At 35.5% G+C, this 21,226-nt stretch overlaps 1 protein-coding gene across 2 annotated transcripts in view; it reads right to left on the bottom strand.

Annotated features, from left to right (window-relative positions):
• TLL1 (tolloid like 1) overlaps positions 1 to 21,226 on the bottom strand; it is a 190,223-nt gene that overhangs the window by 33,600 nt on the left and 135,397 nt on the right. For both annotated transcript variants that reach the window (XM_066280266.1, XM_066280275.1), the window contains exons 13-16: positions 14,517 to 14,712; positions 12,419 to 12,544; positions 10,283 to 10,443; positions 1,599 to 1,779 (exon numbers count right to left, since the gene is read on the bottom strand). In XM_066280266.1, the coding sequence (XP_066136363.1) occupies positions 1,599 to 1,779; positions 10,283 to 10,443; positions 12,419 to 12,544; positions 14,517 to 14,712 (664 nt within the window). The remainder of the gene's footprint in view (positions 1 to 1,598; positions 1,780 to 10,282; positions 10,444 to 12,418; positions 12,545 to 14,516; positions 14,713 to 21,226) is intronic.

The raw sequence follows: 21,226 nt of genomic DNA, 5'->3' as shown, positions 1-21,226 counted from the left end.
TTACTTCTGTGTATGACTTGGACCTCAATGGAGCTTTTGAACCATTAACTTCAATTACACTGAAAACCCCAAACAAACCCCGCTATGGTAAATCTCATTAATTTTAAACACATGGGGACTGAAATAAATGGACTTTGAATTAACTCAAGCCAAATTACCTAATATTAAAACATAATTGGAATTCAGTTGCTTGAAATTACTTGCCAGTCTAAAAGGCAGAATGGATTGTTATATTAAGGTTTATCACAATTTTATCTATTTAACTTTTCACAAAAACATTTTTATAAGCTATGAAATTGGGAAAATAAGGAATTTTACTAATATTTCTATATACAGTGTGTCCGTAAAGTCATGGTGCACTTTTGACCAGTCACAGGAAAGCAACAAAAGACGATAGAAATGTGAAATCTGCACCAAATAAAAGGAAAACCTCCCAGTTTCTGTACAATGATGTGGCAGCATGTGCGCATGTGCAGATGATGATGTAACACCGTGTATACAGCGGAGCAGCCCACAGCCATGCCAGTTGAGATGTGTATGGTACAGAGGAAAGTTCAGTGTGTTCTGTGGCTCACTAAATTCGAATCCATGACCAAAGTGCAATGTGAATATCGGCGCGTTTATAACGAAGCGCCACCACATAGGAATAACATTATTCGGTGGGAAAAGCAGTTGAAGGAAACCGGCAGTTTGGTAGAGAAACCTCGTTCTGGTAGGCCATCAGTCAGTGACGAGTCTGTAGAGGCTATACGGGATAGCTACCTGAGGAGCCCTAAAAATTCTGTGCGTGAACCCACATCAAACTGCACTGAATAGGTATGAAACTGGGAGAGTTTTCCTTTTATTTGGTGCAGATTTCACATTTCTATCATCTTTTGTTGCTTTCAACCGGTCAAAAGTGCACCATGATTTTATGGACACACTGTATTTTCTTAAAATTGGGGGACATTTTATAAAATGTCAGCTCTCTAAGAAAGAGAAATTTTACTGAGTTCATTAAACTAAGAATTAAATTCCAAACACTGAAGTGTCAAATACTAAATATATCTGCTAATACATCATTTTTAGTAAAATGATAATTTAATGGTTCTAGGTCTTTTTCTGCAAACACTTCTATGGTGATGAGGAAAAGTATCATTTTAAATAATAAAAATAAGCATACAGTAATATAAGAAATATGTTGCTAAAGAGTAAGAATAAAAAATATGTTTCTAAAACAAAAAAACAGGTTTCAAAAACAAAGATAAATTATTTTGAAAATGTCTGCCAGTTTTTGAAAGTTTTGTATCATTATCCCCATCCACTTGTAAAGAGTAAAGTTATGATATGAAAATATTATTATAATAATTTTGTGCTACTTGTACTAGCCTTTATAATATTTGATTAGTTTCTATAAGATCTAAGTATTTGACAGCTACATTCCAACAGAGCCCTTTTTATTAACATCCTAATTTTAAGTATAAGTTGTTCAACCTAGGATAAATGTTCATGCATTCTACGTACCTCCTAATTACATTTATAGAATAGATAATATATGAATTAAGCCAATCCACCTAGAAAATTCATAATATACACATGCAGTGTGTGAATACTGATACCTGAGAAAAAATGTGCTTTGAAGCCCTTCTTGGATACAGTATTGTCAGATTTGAATTCAATTCTCATATTGTTGAACTGGGAGGTGATCACTTCAGGCACTTCAGCACCACAAAATTTGCCATGTAATTTAGACTCCGAGGAAAGGCCACTCCAAATCTCCACATAATCATATTTGCAAACCTAGAAAAAAAAATGGTTATTGCAGTTACCATATTTGATAACTGACATTTTTTTTACTTCGTTTTTCAATTACATTTGGCATTCAGTATTCTTTTATATTAGTTTCTGGTGTATAGCACAGTGTTGAGACAATCATATACTTTACAAAATGGTCCCACTGATATTTCAAGTACACACCTGGCACCATACATACTTATTACAATGTTACCGACTATATTTCCTATGTTGTATTTTACATCCCTGTCAAATTGGAATTAACAGGTAAAGAAAAAAAAGTAAAGAAATGGTCCAAATGTGAGACAGAAAAACTTGAAGGACAGATTTGAGAAGTATTTTCCTCTAAATATCTCCCTCTAAAATATATATATATTTTTGTATTTTTCTGAAGTTGGAAACGGGGAGGCAGTCAGACAGACTCCTGCATGCACCCAATTGGGATCCACCTGGCATGCCCACCAGGGGGCGATGATCTGCCCATCTCAGGCGTCGCTCTGTTGCAACCAGAGCCATTCTAGCACCTGAGGCAGAGGCCACAGAGCCATCCTCAGTGCCCAGGCCAACTTTGCTCCAATGGAGCCTTGGCTGCAGGAGGGGAAGAGAGAGACAGAGAGGAAGGAGAGGGGGAGGGGTGGAGAAGCAGATGGGTGCTTCTCCTGTGTGCCCTGGCCAGGAATCGAACCTGGGACTCCTGCACGCCAGGCCAATGCTCTACCACTGAGCCAACAGACCAGGGCTATATATATTGATATATATATATATCACATATATACACATATATATACATATACATATATATATACACACACACATACAAAAAGTATGTTTGTTCATATATATATTTGTAGTATACATCTTATACATATTTTTAAATTTTTAAATGTTTAAATTTTCACTAGGAACGTGAAAGAACTTGTCATGTACTGTCTTATTTAATGCTGACAACAATTACATGAGATTGGTACATTTAGTCCATAAAGCAACAATTAGCAATAGAAATGATCCTTTCTATCATAAAGATGAGAAAACTGAGGCTTAAAAATTTTACATAACGTTCCCAAAACTACAGATATCAAACATGTCATTGTGGTGATTAATAACATCGAGTTTTGCTTGGTCCAGAGTTGTCCCCCAAAAACTTTCTTCTAATGAGAACAGCACCATTAGGAACTTTCAAAGTGAGACAGACACTTGGTATATAATGAAAAGGATCATTTGTTTTTCAAACTTATCAAACAAAGTTGTATTTCTCAATTTCTTTGAGTTGCTAGGTATGGTGAAGTTACTCTGCATCATTGCTGCAGTAATGCAAACAAACAGGAATTCTATATATGGAACGGAGAGAAAAAGGAATACTAAATGAAATTGGATTTATACGTAATGTAAAAACACCACCAAAATTAAAGAAGCTAAGTGAATGCCAGGTATTCTTAAGCAATTTTATGGCCACAAACAGATGTTTCCATATAACAATACTAAAGTTTCGACATGGCACATTCTGAAAGACATGTCTTGCGTGAATGACCTTGTTTCATAAATGTGTAATTAGAAAGTTTAACAATGCATATGATTGAACCCTGGGGCATGATCTGTACTTTGCAATATGTCAACTCAAAGTACTTGTTTCTGTGATATTAACTAGGTGATAAATTAGCAAAATGGATTTTTTTTCCTGAGTGACATCAGAGTAATGGTGGTGTGAGAGATACTCCTAATCTCTCCCCTTGAGATTTCAACAAATTGAACAACTATACTGCAGTGCAGAAACTTCAGCTGGGCTCACAGGTGCACCTGAAAGATCCGTACACTGAAAGGACTAAAGGTGGGATGGGGTGAAAAGAGGGGCATTTAATGTTGAAGAAGATAAAATGCATTTAATGTTGGCTCTGGTGAGGAGACAAACCCGGACTTGTTTTCTTTTCTCTGTTGAAATATGGGAGGAGGGAAGCTCAGGCTTACTGGATTTTGTCTGAGGGGTACAGAGAGGGAAACCTGAAGTGACTAGCTGGGTCTCCTTCTTCCAGGAGGAGCAGTGAGACAGAGGGACAGAGGGGGAGATAAACCAAAGTGGCCAGAGTATGGGGTCACGGTTAGTGTTTCCACAGTCCGCCTGCAGCCTGCACTTGGCAGAGACAGAGAAAGCTAAAGTGTGCCCCCACCAAGCCTCCCAGATCCTTCATCTCTCAACTCACAGTATTGAGAGTGGCAGAGACAAACCCCTCAGCTAGCTCTCCAGAGCCGTGCTCTCCCCTGAAGAACAGAGGTGGTCTATGTCTGTTCCTGAGTCTATTGAGACAAGGGGAGGTATGCCTGGAAACTTAAGATAGCAATTGCTAGAGCAGTAAGCAGAAAAGCCAAAGCAGTAAAGCCAAAGCCATAAAGCTGAATCCATAAAGCACTAACAAAACACCCCACTCACAGAGGTGGATTAAGGTTGGTAAAAGCCCTGGACACAGAAGAAAATATTGGGCACCTTACATTAGAAAAAAAAGTTAAAGTTGGGGTTTTGCAGGGCCCTTCAGAAGCAGGGCCCAGAGAGCATGCCCAGTATGCCTGCCATTAAATCTGCCTCTGCCCACCCACCAACACGACTGTGGCCCTGCCTACATCATTGTAACAGCAAAATCTCAGCAGAGGACAGCCCAGGAACTTCACAGAGCTAATTCTTGTAATACAGCGACACCTATTGGAAGAAATCTCTCAAGATAGAAATGTATATTTCCTTTTTTTTAATTCTTTTTTTTCTCTTTTGAATTTCATTTTATTTAATTTTTACATATGATATTTTCATTTGGGGGGTTTGTTTTAATTTTTTTTGGTTTTCTATCTTTTTTGTGGTTTTTCTTCTTTACTTCTCATAACTTTTTATTGTGTTTTTTAAAGTTATTTATTTCTTTAGTTGTTTTTTTGTTAGGGTTCCTACACAATATCACATGCCATCAAGGAATACAAAAATGAATACCATGGCTACACATGACAGAGATGAAGTTCAAAAAGAAAATAAATATTCTCCAGAAAACAATCCTAATCACATGGAAACCTTGGAGTAAAATGATAAAGAATTCAAAATTGAACTTCTGAGAATACTCAATAAGATGCAAGACGATGCCAATGGGCAACTTAATGAGCTCAGAAAACAATTCATTAACAAAATGAATACTACACCAAGGAGACAGAAACTTTAAAAACAGAGATGAAGAACTCAATACATGAATTAAAGACTGAAGTAGCAAGTTTAGCTAATAGAACAAGTTAGATAGAGGAAAGAATCAGTAACATCTAAGATAGAGAGAACAGAAGGGAGATTCACAAATTAAAAAATAACTGAGTAAACCTTACAAGAAACTCCTGACCAGGTGGTGGCGCAGTGGATAGAGCATCGGACTGGGATGTGGAGGACCCAGGTTCGAGACTCCGAGGTTGCCAGCTTGAGTGCGGGCTCATCTGGTTTAAGCAAAGCTCACCAGGTCACTGGCTTGAGCAAGGGGTTACTCAGTCTACTGTAGTCTCATGGTCAAAGCACATATGAGAAAGCAATCAATGAACAACTAATGTGTAGCAACAAAAGACTAATGATTGATGTTTTTCATCTCTCTCCACTCCTGTCTGTCTGTCCCTATCTATCCCTCTCTCTGACTCTCTCTGTTTCTGTAAAAAAAAAAAAAAAAAAAAAAAAGAATTGTCTGACTCCATCAGAAAGAGCAATATAAGAATAATGGGTATATCAGAAGAAAAAGAGAGGGAGAAGGGAACAGAGAGCCTATTCAAACAAATAATTGATGAGAATTTCCCAAGCCTATGGAAAGAGTTAGAGCCTCGAATCCAAGAAGCAAACAGAACATTGAGTTACCACAACCCAAACAGACCTACTCCAAGGCACACTGTAATAAAATTATGAAGAATCAATGACAAAGAAAGACTCCTTAAGGCAGTTAAGGGAAAGAAGAACATAATATATAAAGGAAAGTCCATGAAGTTATCATCAGACCTCTCAGCAGAAACTCTACAAGCCAGGAGAAAGTAGACCTAAACATTCAAAGTACTGAAAGAGAGGGATTACCAGAAAAGAATATTATATTCATCAAAGTTGTTCTTCAAGTATTAAGGACAAATAAAAACTTTTACAGACATAGAGAAGTTGATAGAATTTATCACCAGAAAACCCCCACTCAAGGGGGTTATTTGATCAGACACAAAGATCAAAACAAATCAAAACTACAAGTAAAAGCTCCAAAATGGTCACAAGAAAAACAAGGATAATCTATGACAACAATAACATAAAAGGGAAGAGGATAAAGATCTGCAGGAACAAAGGAGAATGGAGTGCAGAACCACTCATAAGACAAAGGACTCTTGTATGTATAAACATTTTTCTCTTACAAACCTAATGGTAACTACCCACAAAAAGCCACTACTGAAATACACAGCTTAAAAAAAAGAAAAAACATTGGAAAGAAGTATGGAATACCACCAAACAAAAACAACTGACAGAAACAAAAAAGAGAAGAACCAAACAAGACACAGAGCTACCTGAAAACAAAATATAAAATGGCTACAGAAAATTCTCAAGTGTCAATAATTACCCTAGATGTAAATAGACTGAACTCACTAATAAAGAGGCAAGGAATAGCAGATTGAATCAAAAAGCAAAACCCAACCATATGCTGCCTTCAAGAGACACAGCTAAGCTGCAAGGACAAAAGTAGATTTAAAATGAAAGGTTGGAAAACAATTCTCCAAGCAAATAATACCCAAAGAAAATCAGGTGTATTCCTACTCATAGCAACAACGCTGACTTCAAGACAACAAAGGTAACCAGAGACAAAGATGGGCATTTTATATTGATAAAGGAGACACTGTAGCAAGAAGACATAACACTTCTTGGTATATATGCACCAAACCAGGGTGCATCAAAATATAAGGTCTACCAGAAAGTTCTGTCCGTTTTTGGAATAAAACAAAATACAAATTTTTCTTACCGTCAATAAACTTTATTAAATAATATATTTCCACACCAATCCTATCTTCCGAATATGGTCCGAAATGGTTTGCTGAGCTGAATTAAGCCTTTCTGTGATCTCTGATGCTGTCAGAAAAGGATCTTGCTCCAACATGGTCTTAACATCATCATCAATCAAAGATGGTCGCCCAGAACATTGCTTATCAGAAAGGTTGAAATCACCTGTTTTGAATTTTTCGAACCATCTTCTGCATGTCCTATCAGAAACTGTACCTTCACCAAACACTTTTAATAAATTTCTACATGCTTCTGTAGCATTTCTTCCTTGTTGAAATTTGTATACAATACAGTGGCGTAAATGAACTTTATCAGTAGCCATGGGTACACTATCGCTTCACACATAAGACTAATGTGAATCAACTTTGTTTTAGTTAATTTGCTACATCAGTATGGATACATTAAGTGATAAAAATAGAGAGGCACACATGCGCCAAATAAACATGTGCTTACGTGTCGAAACTTGTTGTGATAGAAACGGACAGAACTTTCCGGTAGCCCTTATATATAAGACATCTTCTAACATCTAAAAATAGAAGCAGACAAAAGCACTATCATACCTGGAGATTTCAATACACCATTTGATAGATCATCCACACAGAAAATCAATAAAAAAATATTAGCCTAAATGACACACAGGAACAAATGGACATAACAGACATTTGCAGGACACTTCATTACAAAATGTCAAATTATATACTCTTTCCCAGTGTGCATGGAACATTCTCAAGGATAGACCACACATTGGGCCACAAAACTAACATCAACAAATTCAGGAAGATTGAAATTATACCAAGCATATTTTATGACCATAAGACTTTGAAATTAGAATTCAACTGCAACAAGGAAGTACAAAACCCATAAAAATGTGGAAATTAAACAACATATTTCTAAAAAATGACTGGGCCAAAGAAGAAATAAAAGCAGAGATCAAAAGCTAATACATAGACAAAGGAAAATGATAATATGACATACCAAAATTTCTGGGATGCAGTGAAAGCAAGAGAGGGAAGTAAAGGCAAAAATAATTGAGTGGGACTATATCAAACTAAAACTTCTGCACAGCAAAAGAAACTGACAAAACAAATAGGCAACCAACTAAATGGGAGATGATATTTGCAAACAACAGCTCCAATAAGGGGTTAATATCCAAAATATGCAAAGAATTCACAAAGCTCAGCAACAAAGAAGCAAACAATTCAATTAAAAAATGAGGAGAGAAACCGAACAGACACTTCTTACAAGAGGACTTACAAATGACCAACAGATATATGAAAAGAAGCTCATCTTCACTAGCTGTTTGAGAAATGCAAATCAAAACTACAATGAGATACCACCTCACACCTGTTAGATTGGCTATTATTAACAAGACAGGTAATAACAAGTGTTGGTGAGGCTGTGGAGAAAAAGGAACCCTCATCCACTACTGGTGGGAATGCAAATTAGTGCAACCATTATGGGAGAAAGTATGGTGGTTCCTCAAAAAATTAAGAATAGAACTACCATATGACCCAGCAATCACATAGATAAAAGGGAAGTGGTTACCAGGTGGAGGAGGATGGGAGGAGGGGATGGGAGGAGGGTGTAAAGAGGGACAAATATAAGGTGATGGAAATACAACAGAATCAACAGTTCAAATGCTATGGAAATGTTTACTTGAAACCTATGTACTCTTATTGATCAAAGTTACCCTGTTAAATTTAATCTTCTAAATAAAATTTTTAAAAATTATCAAAATGTTGCTAGGAAAAATGAAATAAGTTTTCATTTTCTATCTACTCTGCTACAACTGCAACTTAAAAAAAATTCTTTTTATTTATTCATTTTAGAGAGGAGAGAGAGTGAGAGAAAGAGAGAAAGGGGAGGAGCAGGAAGCATCAACTTCCATATGTGCCTTGACCAGGCAAGTGCAGGGTTTTGAACCAGCGACCTCAGTGATCCAGGTCGACACTTTATCCACTGCGCCACCACAGGTCAGGCCACAACTGCAACTTTTGTTTGGACAGGGCTCTAACATAGGATAGGAGAAAGTTTCCAAGGCTAAAGTTGTTTGACATTGACATTGCCTATCCTTTTGGCTATCAATTTAATGAATAAAATAACCAAGTTTAACTTAACTCAGTATTCTAAAGGTCAAGTTTTAAAAATCATGTCTTTATATTAAATACCTAAGATGTCAAACTATGAAAATACACAGACTGTAACAGCTGCCCACATAAGAACATCATTATAAGTTTAAGAATTGTGGGATATGTTACAGAGTTTATAAAGGTTCCTTCCATGAATAAAGACCACTGCCATGAGAAAAATCATTCTGGACCACAATTTATTTAAAGCTATCTACTCTCCTTTCTCCTCAATATAAACTTCTAGCCTTCTTAGGAACATCTATCAATTAATGAATTAAAATGTCCTATCTGCCACAACTAACAGCTTTACGAAAAACTGAGAAAATAGAAGTTATTCAACACAAAGTTCATATCAAACCACAGAACAAGTAGGGATCACCTGTTTTCAAAAAGTGTCACTCACATGAAAGCTCTTCTAAAAATACTATAAAAGTTATTTTCTTCATTTTAAAGTTTCTTCAAATTTCAGATAATACTAAAAGAAAATGATATTCCATGTGAATAAAGTATGTTATAAATATAAATTGTGGCCTTTTCCATCTCAGAATGTCCACTGAGACCTGAAATTCCACAATTGTCTGAAATACATAAATTTATCACATTTTAGACTTTAATTTCCTTTAGGGAAATTAAAAGTCTGCTTTCTTTTTTTAACCTCAAAGTCATTAATAAGAGATTTAAAAAGGTGCAGAAGTGTCTTTCAAATAAATTATCTCACTTGTTTAAATGTGGTCACCTGATGGAAAACTCTACTTTATTATAGTAAACTTTTGTAAAGGAAATATAGTATCAATAAATAAATCTTTTTATTTAGGCTAAAAATATTAATTTTGTAAATCAAAGATAGTATCAACTAAATGCATCTTTTATTGAGGGTAAAGTTATACTCTTTCCTTATTTGTGAGCCATGAGCACATTCATAATAAAAACTACTTATATAATAAAAACATATTTATTTCCACAAGTCAAATATACTAGGTTCTCTCAAAAGAATATTTTTGTTATGACTTAACCAGTAGATTTTACTGTATTTTTTAGAAAGCCTATGTGACATATATGTGAAGCTGATTCTAATTATTTTCATAGTTCTTTAATGATTCAAAAACATGCTGTATATTAATACACTAAATAAAAACTCCATCAGAGTAATTTTCAGTCTCCCAGAAACTGTCTAAAATATTATCCAGTGCAACAGGAATTATAGCAGTTGCCTAAATGAGCAGTAGAGCAAAAAAAGACTAACATCTATACTGTTGTATCACTGAAATGCATTCTTCCTTTATATTTTTAGTTTATCAATTTGCCCCAGGAATTCCCAAAACACAATAGGAAAAAAGTATATTTATTATTGTTAACTTACTTCATTGCCCTCCAATTCAAAAAACTCAAACTTCATAGAAATTCTGTACTGGGTTGGTGCAACCACTTGCCACACGCAGTTTTTATTAGGAGGGTACTCCTTGGGCCAGCCTGGAGTGGTTATGGTGCCATTAAGTTTGGTAAGAAGTCCGCCACAAGCCGCTAGAAGAAAAAAAAAAAGGGTTTTCTCTTAACAAAGTCATCCCTGTCTTCACGCCTTCCCATTGATAACCAAACATCTCAGGCATTAAATTTCAACCACCTTCCAAATTTTTCAAATCTAGAGGCTACAGTCTCTGTTGCTTAGACTGTAGTACACCTATTTTAACCATCTAGCCCCACTTATCAACAGATATTTTGTAGCTTTAGAGTCTAGAAAAGTATGGTTGTACTACAACATTTGAGATCATTTTAAAGTTGGGTGACCAATACAAAAAAAAACTGGGTATCAGTATCCTTATCCCTTAAATCAGCGGTTCTCAATCTGTGGGTTGCGACCCCGGTGGGGGTCGAAGGACCAAAACACAGGGTTGCTTAAGCATTTTGGTCGTTCGACCCCCCACCGAGGTCGCGACCCACAGGTTGAGAACCGCTGCCTTAAATGGATATAATAATACTACACCACCTGATAATTGTGAGAATCAATGAAAAGATACATGTAAAGCACATCTAGTCTGACACAGTAGGAACAAACTCAATTGTTTATATTACTTTAAACTCTTTTTTTCCAACACTCTTTTGGAAAAAGTTGCCTGACGAGCAGGCAAGATAAACTATTATAAATAGAACATAGTTGTTCCAAAAACTCCATTTAATAGCTGGTTTTCTTTCCCTATTAGATAATCTAGTTAAAAGAGGTAATAGTCATGTTACCTCTTTTCCTTATTGAAAGATAGTTTATTTTATAAATTTATTTAAGGTAGTTTAACAAAATCAGAGTATCCAAGAGAAAGCTGAATAAAAACAACTTACACTGTATATGGTTTACAATTAATTCTTAGGGAGTCAAGAGTTATCTAAAGTAATAGTTCTATGCTTTAATTGCCTTGTGTGTGTATATTTACATATTTACAGTTATGAGTATGTAAAAGTTTATTCTTATATTATTATTTATTCATTATTGTATTATATTCCATACAAACTGTAAACCTACTCTGCCCCACCCTGTATATGTATCTTTATTTTTATATGTATCTCTTACGCTTAAACTTTTAAGAAGAAAGAGGGAATCCCTTATCTTTATAAATAGGTCAGCTGGGGTATGGCATTTATTCATTAAGCAAATAGTGCTGCCACCTTTGCCACTTATGATGTCCTTTATTAGAGATCCAGTAGAGAACAAGGTGCTCATAGGTCGCCAGCTTACACTTGTGTGGGAAACACCAAAAGAAACCTTAATAAATACAAAAATATCAACAATGTTAAAGTGCTACAAGTTCTATAAAAATGATTTTGGTAGAAAATTTCAGAGGGGAATAAATGAAAAATAGAATGGAGGAAGGCAGATCAGTTTACATATTCTGTCTGTTATTCGAGTATGGGGCCTTTAGTTTGGAACAGGGAAACGGAATTGAGTCCGATTTAAATTCCAAAGGAAGAGATCACAGGACATTGTAACAAAACCCTGTACAAGAAATCTCATCTTAGACTTACAGACGAAATGTAGAAAGCATAACAAAATGCCTTTGTTTCTAAATCTTTTATTAATAAAATGCATTAAGTTCCTGCTCTATATATTACGGTGCTACGTCTAGATGCTTGAAGTATAAAGATAATTCAGAATAAGGACTCTGCAGTTTAATAAGGGAGGTGCATGCATAAATTATGTTAAGAAAAAAGTAAATGACAGAATATGGCTAGATGGATAAAAAACTGGTCTAGAGAGAGATAAAAATAGAAATATATTAGATAAGTAGATAGATAAGCCAGATAGATAGATAGATAGATAGATAGATAGACAGATAATTGGCCTTGATGGTAATCAAAGGAGGAACTGACTGATTTTATAGTGAGAACCCAGGCAGTTGCACATTAGCTGTGACTATAAATTGAGTCTCATAGGTAAGGAAGAGGGAAGCAGAAGGAGAGAAAGAATGAGACTTCAGGCACAGAAAGCCAAGTGCAAGTCCAGTTGTACCTTCGCAGCTCCGTTTATCTGGCCCCAGCTCATAGCCGGGCTCACACGCACACTGATAGCTGCCCAGCGAGTTCAGACAGCGCTGCTCACAGCCCCCGCGGTCCGGCTTGGCACACTCGTCCTCCTCTATACAGATGGAGAGAGTTAGAGAACCATTGGAGTGCTTTGTTTTTATATACTAAGGTGTAAAACGTTTTGAAAATGTGATATGCTCAATAGCTCTGAATATAACAGACAATTGCTTCAACAAAGGAGCAGGAACAATTTGCAAGCCCTTGATGGATGAAAAACAGGAATTCATGTCACTGCAACCTAAGGACATGTAAGAACCAAGAGAAGTGTCGAAAACCTGGAGCAAGGCCAGCTGAAAATCGCCTTATCTCAACACAGTATGTGTATTTTCTGGATTTAAGGTCAAAGGGGATTATTAAAGCCTAGAGATTTTTCAGAATAAAACAGAAAAACTTATTGAAAAAAAAAAAAAAAAACCACAGCTTTACCTGTTGATTTCATAGTATAGTTTGCTAGAGAGTCTAAAAAATGCTTTTAAAAAAATATATTATGGTGAATATAAATTAAAAAGAAAAAACTTAGAAACTTACTAGACCTCTTTAAAAGCATTCAGTTTTTTTATTATAAGCATATTATCCAGGAAATATAATAATACCATATTTTTATAAATAAATATATGTACTACTTTAATTTTATATGGAAACATAAAAAATATACATGAAAATATATACTACTTTAAAAAATATATATGAGCTTTTAAAAAAGCTACTCTATAATCTCATTTTTCAGGTATAACCTATTGTGAGTTAGGAAATTAGCAAACAATATTCTCTGGAAAAATTATACATCAGCAAAACACTAAGCATTTTTGATAACCAAATATATTAATATCACATGAGAGAATCTTGATACTATGTTTCTTCTATCATAAACTATAACACATACAGAAAATTTAAAGCATATAAATGTACACTTTAGTAAATACTTTGAATACCTATAGTAAAAGTTTCAAGGTTTTCTGCCTTTCAATTCATATGAAGAACACCTAAGTAACTCTTAGGAAAAACTCATTATATTGTTGTTCTTTAAATAATGAACAGCTGTCAGAGAGGAAGGGGTTAGGGGCAAGATGAAAGAAGATGAAGGGATTAAACAAACAAATATATATTTAACACAGACACAAACAACATGTAGTGATAGCCAGAGGATAAGGACAGGTGAGTGGAGGTGGGCGAAGGGGGATAAGTGGGGACGGGAGGGGACTTGACTCTGGGCGATAGGCATCCAATGCAGAGTGCAGATGTCTGTAGAGTGGTATACATGAAGTCTGTATGGTTTTATGAAACAATGTCACCCAAATAAATTCAATTAAAAATAATGAAAACAATAGATACTAACATACTAAATTTTGACATACACAACTGAATTCATCACTTACCGTATAAAAATCAATAGAGGAAAAATATTTTCTCTTCTAGAATAGAATTTATTCTACAATGACATGGCTAACATAAGTGCCTATAAATTTTCTAAATACACATTTGATGTTACTATTCGCATAAAATATTTTCTTTTACTTTACTAATACACACCAAATATGGGACATAAAAATAAACTAAAATTTAGTTATATAAACTCAAAATTAAGGCTTATCAGTAATAACTCTTTATAAAAAAGTAAATTTTAAGTATCAGATCGGTAATAAGTCTTTGTAAAAAAAAACCCAGACATTTTAGGTAGTCTACTCAGGAGGCCATAAATTATTTACAATGTAGTAAAAGCCATTCTGAATCTTGTCTATATTGCAAATATTTTCTCCCAGTCTATCTATCCTTTTCTGGACTTTGCTTTGTCTATTTCATTTAAGAAAATTATAGAATATCCTAATGGGACTCCTACTCGGTGCTACAAAGTCTAAAATTCCACTATTTTACTAATAACCTTTTCCACAGAAACTCACCCAAACCCCCTTATGAACACTGCATATTTCAACTTTCAATAAAACTTTACTCCCATTACCTCAAAGCTAAATATCATATTTATCCCTGACAAGGGAAATCCCACGTTCCAAATTATTTCAAATTACCTTTAAAAAAGTTAGCAGCAAATCCCGCCTTGTTCACAGTTCCATCAGAAACAAACTTCATCCACAAGGTATTGGAGGTAGATCTGATATCTTCAGGCTTATCATAACCACAGAAACGCCCTATTAAAGGGCTATTCTCATTGGTTCCATCTCGAACTTCAAGGTAGTCATAGGCACAGTTGTCATGTCTTTCAATCTGAAAGAGAAAAAACAGGTGAATATATATATACACACACACACACACACACACACACACACACACACCATAAATAGATAAAACAATTTCTATAGACAGATTATTATGTATTCTCAGTGTCATAATGCTGATATAGTCATATAACAGATTATTTATATCAAACGAGAACATTTCTTGCATGTGTGCATGGAAATATCTACACTGCCTATGAATAAAGAATGTATTCTTCTGGTAAATATAGGGAGATAAAAAACAAATCTACAGAACAGTATAGCCACGTGCATTCGGATCAACAAAAGTTAACTGCTGTGTAAAAGAAAATTAAAATACAAGTGGTAATTCTTAAAAAATAGAACTAAAAACATAACCATACTTAAAATGATCTGGGTCATATCATGCTAAAAGTAATGTGAAATCTTCTCAGAAATGTAGTTATCAAGATTGTCCATCATTCATCAAGAAAATCATTATTCTATTCATAGAAAAGCTGCATTCAAATTCTATCAGCAAATATTGCACTGTTTTAGGTTATAGATTTATTTTTTGGAGGAAATTGGACAGTATGGATTACATTACTTCCTAGTCTACGGCACTCTTTACTGATAGTTAGCATAGCTACGTGTAGAAAGACCACTCTATTGTAGAATCAGACTGGCTTGCCCTTTCTCCAAGTACCATGGCTGGTTTAGACATGTCCTGTTACCTCAGCATGCTCTCCTCAACCCATACGAGCTGGCAGAACTCATACCAGCTTAAAAAACTAAAGGCAAATGTCAGGTCAGCCTATTGGCCTATGGAGCTTTTGGAAAACTATAAGTTCCTAGACCTATGTTTTTGCCCCGAACTACTAAAAAACAACAGAGCCAAAATCTACAAACTGTTTTAAAAGCTATGAGACAATTTCTAAATAAAGTTCATGCTTTTTATTTTTTCATAGAAAAGAGGCACTAGCCCGGAAGTTTAATCAGGTCAACTGCTTATTAGATGTGTGAAGCTAGAGAATCACGAAAAGTATCCTATCTTTTGACAGTATGTCAGTCCAACCACAGTCAGGAGTCCTTCATCCCTTCAGCAGTTAGTACCTACTCTGTGTTCGGCACTCTCCTCACTGCTGGGTGTGCACCATTCAGCAAAATAACAGGGACTGGCCCTTCTGCAGCTTGGATGCTACCAATGGGCAGACAGCAAAGGAACAAGCCACAGGAAACACATCATAAACCATTAGAAAGTAATAAATTCTATGGAAAACTATGCATTGAAATAAGAGCAAAGAGAAGGCAGTAGGAGGTGTGAAGGTTGCTCTATCAGGCTCATTAATTATGTTTGAGTCATAAATCCAAACTTTTCCTCAAAATGTTTGGGTGTGAAATTATAGGGATGAATGGAAAATATTAATTATAAAGAATATTTCACAATTTTTTTTACTGTAGCTTTTAAATAGAGAGCTGGTGAGGGACAGGTAGCAGTGGCACCAGCAACAGTCCCTAGGGATGGCCAGGCCAATCTGACCAGCTATATATACACCCTCTTCTATTAGTCTTTAGTATACTCCTTTCAAAACCAAAGTTCTCTATAAATAGGAGACCATTTCCAGGTGGCCAAAGGCTGCTCTTCAGTCAAGGAAACATAAAATAAGACCTAAAACTCTCAAGGTAGAGGATTTGATAAAAGAACAAGCAACACTGGGCAAGTGGCAAAACTGTAGGAAAAATAACCCAACACCTCAGTAAGCCCTCCGACCCTCACCTGCTTGGAGCAGCACAGAATGAACTGCTCCTGACTCATGATCATATTGAAAAGAGGGGGGAAAGAATGAGTTAGAACAGGAAAAGAAGAGAGATCACAAAATGAAGGAAGAAACTCCTTGTAATAGAAGGTCAATTAATAAAAGCAAAATTACAGTACAGAATAAAAATTTAAAAGATTAATTAAAAAGCCTTTTTAGGCTCTGGCCAGTTGGCTCAGTGGATAGAAAGTCAGCCCAGGGGAAGGTCCTGGGTTTGATCGCTGGTCAAAGTACACATGAGAAGTGAGGTCAGGGCAGTCATGAGAAGTAACCATCTGCTTCTTTTCCTCTCTCTCTCTCTCTCTCTCTCTCTCTCTCTCTCTCTCTCTCCCTTCTCTCCCTCCTCCCATCCTGCAGCCAGTGGTTTGGTTAGTCTGGGTGTCAACCTTGGGCTGCTGAGGATAGCTTGGTTGACCCCAGCATCAGGCCCCAGAGGGGGTTGCCAGTGGATCACGGTCAGGGCATATGCAAGAGTCTATCTCCCCTCCTCTCACTTAAAAGAAAAAGAAGTTTTTAAATTATTATTTTGAGGAACTTACTGCTTTTAAAAATTGGAGTACTAACAAGGGAGAAAACAAAGTACCATTGAAAATGAAACAAATATTTTATTTCCTCAGTGATTAAAAGAAAAGAGGATAATAGATATTTCCCTATAAATAAAACTCAATCTGTTCTTTTAACAGATATATAATAGATCACTTTAAATTTTAATTTAAAGAATACTCACTGGTTACTTAGTAAAAATTGTGAGTTTAAATATTTTATATGATACACAAGGATAAATATTTCCTGGGTAAAATGCATAACAATGATCAAATTTAAAATTAATTCTACTAGAACCTATTTATTAATTCCATATTATATAGTAAATATTATGCACACAGTATTAGGATAATACAATAAAAATATGCACTGTATTTTCATGTAGTAAATGTTATAGTTGTTGAACTGCTTAGAAAATGAAATGTGTCTCAGAGATATGAATTTATGATATTCAGAAATGCATTATCCATTCAACAACTATCTTAGATATATTTTAATGGCCTCCATGATGTTTATTAACATATTTTTCCAGTTTAACTGAATTAATCTTAATTGCGATGCCAGCACAATGAATCTGCTATATGAGTGTTAGTAATGATTATACCTCTTTAACTATATCTCCATAAAAGTAATGATGGTGATCACAAAGGAAAGTTTTAGTTTTTTTTATTTATGTCATTTGTGTAACATTTTCTCTAATTACAGCAATTACTCCAGTAATGTGCAGATGGATAGATATAAATATGGTTGAAGCTAAAAAGTAAGTCCAGAATGTTATGCCAGGAACCTTAAGCTCCATGAAAAATGATTTATAAAAAATAAATAAAAAGAAAAAAGAAAAAAAGAAAAGGCAATTTCTTTTTGAGTTAAAGCATGGACACAGTTCATAGGTATGGGACCCGAATGCAATGTCATGCACAATTACACATATAAAAATTATTACAGACTTTAAAGTAATCAGAGCATCAGCCATACATGAATGTGGCCAAGTTTATCTCTATGTAAACAGACCTAACATATACATAGAGAATATAATGAAAGTGACATTAAGCTTTAAACATTTTAAGAAAACTGATATTTAAGTGATATTGGAAGTAGATACAGATACACAAAGAGGGAAGAACAAGTGTATAGATGAGCCAGAAGGGATTAATATGACATTTCGTTACTAAGTGCAGGCTCATGCCTTTACTGGTAGGTTAGAGAGGAGGCATGAATAAAGCCTAGTGATTTCTATGTAGCAAGAACTAAAATCAGTTAGAGGTACCGAAAGTGGTCAGCCTCTCATTCTAAAACGGCCAACCAGTGCAAAGCAATGTGGTCGGTGCCTGTGAGTGAGCTCTCACACTGAAGAACAGCCAGATGGGAGGAAGGAACCATGCCCAGGCATAGACTTTGCCTCTGTTTTCTAACCAAACTTCCAAGAAAACATAACACTGCAAAAACATCTACTATGCAATACCTATTTTGTAAAAAGCTCTGAGAACTTCAAAATTTCTAAATAATAGTTTCAACAGAGGCTCTCCTGTACTCCCTGGAAAACTAAAAATAGAATTTCCATATGATCCAGGAACCCTACTTCTAGGTATATACCCCCAAAACTGAAAGCAGTGTTCTGAAGAGGTACCTGCAGTGTTTATAGCAGTTTCATTCACAATAGTCAGAAGGTGGAAGCAATCCAAATATCAATGGATGAATGGATAAACAAAGGTGGTGTGTACATGCAATGGAATAATTATTCATAATAAAAAGGGAGAAAATCCTTTCATGTGCCACAACATGGATGAACCTTGAGGATATTACACTAGGTAAATTAAGCCAGTCACAAAAAAGTAATATATCCTAAAAATTTCAAAACACTAATTCAAAAGGAGATATGCACCCTCATGTTCACTGCAGTATTATTTACAATAGCTAAGATCTGGAAACAGCCTAAGTGTCCATCAGTGGACGAGTGGATTAAAAAGCTGTGGTACATTTACGAATATAACATGGCCATAAAAAGAGAAGGAAATCTTATTTTTTGCAACAGCATGGATGGACCTGGAGATTATTACGCTAAGTGAAATAAGCCAGGCTGAGAAAGACAAATACCATAGGATCTCACTTATAATGTGGAACCCAATGAACACAATAAACTGAGGAACAAAATTGAAATAGAGACAGGGTCACAAGAAAAAGATGGATAGTTGTCAGGAAAGAGGGGAGAGGGGACTGGATCAAAGAAGGTGAAGGGATTATTAGCCAATACAATATAGCCAATACACACACATACACACAGTGTGTCCATAAAGTCATGGTGCACTTTTGACTGGTCACAGGAAAGCAGCAAAAGACGATAGAAATGTGAAATCTGCACCAAATAAAAGGAAAATCCTCCCGGTTTCTGTAGGATGATGTGGCAGCATGTGCGCATGCGCAGATGATGACATAACACCATGTATACAGAGGAGCAGCCCACGGCCATGCCAGTCGAGATGTGGACGGTACAGAGGAAAGTTCAGTGTGTTCTGTGGCTCACTAAATTCAAATCCGTGACCAAAGTGCAATGTGAATATCGGCGCGTTTATAACGAAGCGCCACCACATAGGAATAACATTACTCGGTGGGATAAGCAGTTGAAGGAAACCAGCAGTTTGGTGGAGAAACCTCGTTCTGGTAGGCCATCAGTCAGTGACGAGTCTGTAGAGGCTATTCGGGGTAGCTACCTAAGGAGCCCTAAAAATCTGTGCATGAGCCCACATCAAACTGCACTGAATAGGTATGAAACTGGGAGGGTTTTCCTTTTATTTGGTGCAGATTTCACATTTCTATCGTCTTTGTTGCTTTCCTGTGACCAGTCAAAAGTGCACCATGACTTTATGGACACACTGTATATATATACACATATATATACAGATAACATATATGTACAGACAACAGATTAGCAGTTGTCAGAGGGAAGGGAGAGTGGAGGCAGGGGAGGGAGGCAATGGGAAGGGAAGCAAGGGGTAGTAAAAAGAGACTTCGTATGGGGCATGGAGGAGCATAGGCAGTATGTAGATGGTGTTATTATGCTGAGTTGTATACTTGAAATCATGTCAACACAATAAATTTTAAAAATAAATTAATAAAAATGGCAAAAATTGTATGATTCCACTTACATTAAGTACCTAGAGTAGGCAAAATCAGAGAGACAGACACTAGAAGGGTGGTTGTCAAGGGCTGGTGGTAGGGAGAAAGGACAGATGTTTATTGGGTATAGAGCTTTTGCAAGAAGAAGAGTTCTGGAGAGGGGCTGTGTGATGGACACACAGCAGTGCAAACGTACTTGATGCTACTGAACTACACACTTACAAATAGTTATTATGGTAAATTCTTTGCTATGTCTACTTTACAATAACAAAGTACCTTCTCCTATGACTTTCAGTGTGTAGGTTCAAACTATAATTAATGCAATCAACTACCTAAATGATGAAACTTTTATAGATAATATCCGATAAGATTCTATACATTTGGAACAATGCTAAAGTAATTATTCTTTGCTTTGGGCAAATGTGTTAAAGTATGATTAACAAAAACAATATAAATTAGCATTAATCACTAAAAATTAATTAATTTTAATAATAAGAAAAATCCAGTAAAGTCTAATAAATAATTCTATCAACAAAAAGAATTTAATAAAAGACAAAAAGCTTCACAATCATTGTTTTTAAATATACTATTATCATACTTAACATTTTATCATTCAATAGTAGTATTTTATTACTATTTAATTTTAATTAAAATTAACACATACATAATTACAGCTCAGAAAAGGAGAAGGAAAAAATATTCTCAACATGTGAAAGTCAAAATCATAAATCTAGGTTAAGTCAATTTTATTTATTTATTTATTTATTTATTTTAACAGAGACAGAGAGAGACAGAAAGGGACAGACAGACAGGAAGGGAGAGAGGTGAGAAGCATCAACTTTTGTTGCAGCACGTTAGCTGCTCATTGATTGCTTTCTCATACAGTGTGTCCGTAAAGTCATGGTGCACGTTTGACTGGTCACAGGAAAACAAGAAAAGATGATAGAAATGTGAAATCTGCACCAAATAAAAGGAAAACTCTTCCAGTTTCATACCTATTCAGTGCAGTTCGATGTGGGCTCACACACAGATTTTTTAAGGCTCCTTAGGTAGCTATCCTGTATAGCCTCT

This window comes from Saccopteryx bilineata, chromosome 1, assembly GCF_036850765.1.
Source record: "Saccopteryx bilineata isolate mSacBil1 chromosome 1, mSacBil1_pri_phased_curated, whole genome shotgun sequence".
Classification (NCBI taxonomy): Eukaryota; Metazoa; Chordata; class Mammalia; order Chiroptera; family Emballonuridae; genus Saccopteryx; species Saccopteryx bilineata.
Note: the sequence above shows the minus strand (reverse complement) of the source record. Positions and strands in the feature narration are given on the sequence as shown.